The 3168-nt window shown below is 41.0% G+C and overlaps 1 protein-coding gene across 1 annotated transcript in view; it reads left to right on the top strand.

The window, feature by feature from the left end:
• LOC102996483 (ADP-ribosylation factor-like protein 9) overlaps positions 1-2432 on the top strand; it is an 18725-nt gene extending 16293 nt beyond the window's left edge. Inside the window, 1 exon segment of the mRNA XM_024132006.2 lies at positions 2105-2432. Coding sequence (XP_023987774.2) covers positions 2105-2284 — 180 coding nt within the window. The 3' untranslated portion in view covers positions 2285-2432.
• The last annotated feature ends 736 nt before the right edge of the window (positions 2433-3168 follow it).

Here is a 3168-nt window from a genome sequence, read left to right as displayed (position 1 = left end):
CCGGATGCGCAGGCTCAGCGGCCATGGCTCACGGGCCCAGCCGCTCCGCAGCATGTGGGATCTTCCCGGACCGGGGCACGAACCCGTGTCCCCGGCATCGTCAGGTGGACTCTCAATCACTGCGCCACCAGGGAAGCCCTGGGTTTTCATTTTTAATAGTCAAATTTAGCAATACTCTCCTTTGTGGTTTATATCTCTTCATCAAATTGAATAAACAGGACTTCCCTGGTGGTGCAGTGGTTAAGAATCCGCCTGCCAATGCAGGGGACACGGGTTCGAGCCCTGGTCTGGGAAGATCCCACATGCCGCGGAGCCACTAAGCCCGTGCGCCACAACTACTGAGCCTGCGCTCTAGAGCCTGTGAGCCACGACTACTGAGCCTGTGAGCCACAACTGCTGAGCCCACGTGCCACAACTGCTGAAGCCCGCACACCTAGAGCCCGTGCTCCGCAACAAGAGAAGCCACAGCAATGAGAAGCCCGCGCACCACAATGAAGAGTAGCCCCTGCTTGCCACAACTAGAGGAAGCCCGCGTGCAGCAATGAAGACCCAACTCAGCCAAAAAATAATAATAAAATAAAAAAATTTTTTTAATTGAATAAACAGAGCCATTTGGTGTCAAATTTATAACTTTTAGTGGGGTTTAATAATAAAAGGATTGGATATTCTAGTTTAAGTTTAATGCATCTTGGTTGATACTCCTTGGCCAACGTAATTTATTCTTTTGTATGACTCATTGGTTCAAGTTATTACATAAGTATTTTTAAAGCGTCAACTTACTATCTTTACTCTTTGAGTGATGATCTCTGTTAAGGCACAGTTATGTAAGTGTGGAATGCACCTGATATTTATCCCTGATGTGCTTTTATCATTACAAGGAGCCCCGCCTCCCATGCAACACCCTCCTTCTCCTATTTTCTTCCTCTCCAATTCCATCAGTGACTTTTTTTTTTTAACTTGAGACATTGTCCACGTGTTACTAGATTCATTAACACAGTTGCAAAATTCACTGCAGGCTCTAGGAATAAGTGAATTCAGGTTTCAGACAGGCAATATATTGGGAGGACCAGAAAGGTAATCATACCACATCAGGAAAAGTCTCACAGGCTCCCAGTTATGGAATTTGATAGGTTCATATTGGTACAAGAAAAAAATGACACAGTATTGGACTATTTCTAGATGATGCCCTAAAGCTATGGGAGAACACTATGAAACAACAAAAAGCCAAATACAAATGCAATTTTAGGAGTGAAAATACTTAAACTGTTGCAAAGGACTTAAAAACTATAACTGAATCTGTGTATGTATTTAGGAGAGGGAATGTCAGAGGTCATTTGCATAAATAATTCTTGATGTGTGAGAGGCAAAGAAATATGTTTTGACCTTGGCATTTTGACCTCAAGGAGGTTTTGACCTTGGCATGCAGCATAAACACATGCTTTCTGTCTCCTCATTTTAATCTCTCCTCTCTCTGCCTCTACCAGTGGGTTTCCGTCCTTTAAGCCTTGCCCAGTTCTCCATCTTGTCCTCTTTCCCTCCACCTGTCCCTCCCCTCTCAGCCTCCTTTACCCACTGCTGCATTTTCTAAATTCACTTCCTCCTTTATCCCTTCTCAGTCTCCCTCCATCCCCTCAAATTTGACCCAAAATTTTTTGTTCAGTAGAAATAATGGTTGCAAAAGAAAACTCACATTTGACAAATGCTTAATCAATAAAATATGATACGGACAAAAACCAATTAATGAATCAAATTTCTATTGTTAAAGACAAATTAAAAATAATCTTAGGAAAATAAAGATAAAAATGGAAAAACAAAATTAGAAGCAGATTGACTGCACTGTTTAGGAAATTGATTAAGGTATTATATTGACTTAACTTCATTCCAGAACATACTTTTTTGATGATAACTCATAAATGCTGATATAATTCCAGTGAAAATCATTATATTCAAACAATCATTAAGATCATAGTAATGGGATTACAGTATCCTCCATATTAGAATGGAGGTGGGGTCATTGAGAGCAATAAATGAGAGTAATAAATGTATCCAAAAAGACTGCAAAATAACCAACTTTTTCTCAATTCTTTTTTCATTCTTGGTGAAGGATCTTGAAGTAGCCTATCACATTACAGATATCCATGAAGCTTTGGCATTATCTGAGGTGGGAAATGACAGGAAGATGTTCTTGTTCGGAACCCAGGTGACTGAGAATGGCTCAGAGATACCCTCCATCATGCAAGATGCCAGAGACCTGATTGCACAGCTGGCTGCAGACATGCAGTGATCAGGCCTAGGCCCACTGTGAGGCTCACGATTTGAATATCACCAGGGAATGTTTAGTGGCAGGCTGGAAGCCAAAAGTTTCCACTTTCCAATAAAAAATAAGGCATTTCCTATTTTCTCAATGCACGGCATATACACATATATAAGATAATGTTAATTGATTAAGAGGATCTATATTTCTATTTTGAACTTTAAAAATATTGGTAAAACAATGTATTTGGAGGGATTTGGATTTTTTTTTAATTTTTTATTTATTTTTGGCTGCGTTGGGTCTTTGTTGCTGCATGTGGGCTTTCTCTAGTTGCGGTGAGCGGGGGCTACTTTTTGTTGTGGTGCATGGACTTCTCATTGCGGTGGCTTCTCTTGTTGCAGAGCATGGGCTCTAGGTGCACGGGCTTCAGTAGTTGTGGCACATTGGCTCAGTAGTTGTGGCTCGCAGGCTCTAGAGCGCAGGCTCAGTAGTTGTGGTGCATGGGCTTCATTGCTCCGTGGCATGTGGGATCTACCCAGACCAGGGCTTGAACCAATGTCCCCTGCATTGGCAGGTGGATTCTTAACCACTGCTCCACCAGGGAATTCCCGGGATTTGGATTTTTAATCAACCAAATTAAAGTGAACAGTAGCAAGCATTCATTCCATTTGTAGTTTCTCAATGAAATGAGATTTACATTAAAATATTTTAATAACTTTTCTCTTTTCAAGTAAAAATCCAAGTGCCTTTCCTTTAAGTGGATCCGTTTAACACTGTAGGGAAAGAAATATCAGGATAGGGCAATAAGAAAAGTAAGCACTATCAAACCCACATAGAAATATAAATTAACAGCATTCAGAAAGATTTAGGAAAGGCTTCTTTTTAAGAAACTATTTCAGGGCTTCCCTGGTGGC

This window comes from Physeter macrocephalus, chromosome 7 (genome assembly GCF_002837175.3).
Source record: "Physeter macrocephalus isolate SW-GA chromosome 7, ASM283717v5, whole genome shotgun sequence".
Classification (NCBI taxonomy): Eukaryota; Metazoa; Chordata; class Mammalia; order Artiodactyla; family Physeteridae; genus Physeter; species Physeter macrocephalus.
The sequence above is the reverse complement of the archived record's forward strand: the minus strand, read 5'-3'. Positions and strand labels throughout refer to the sequence as shown.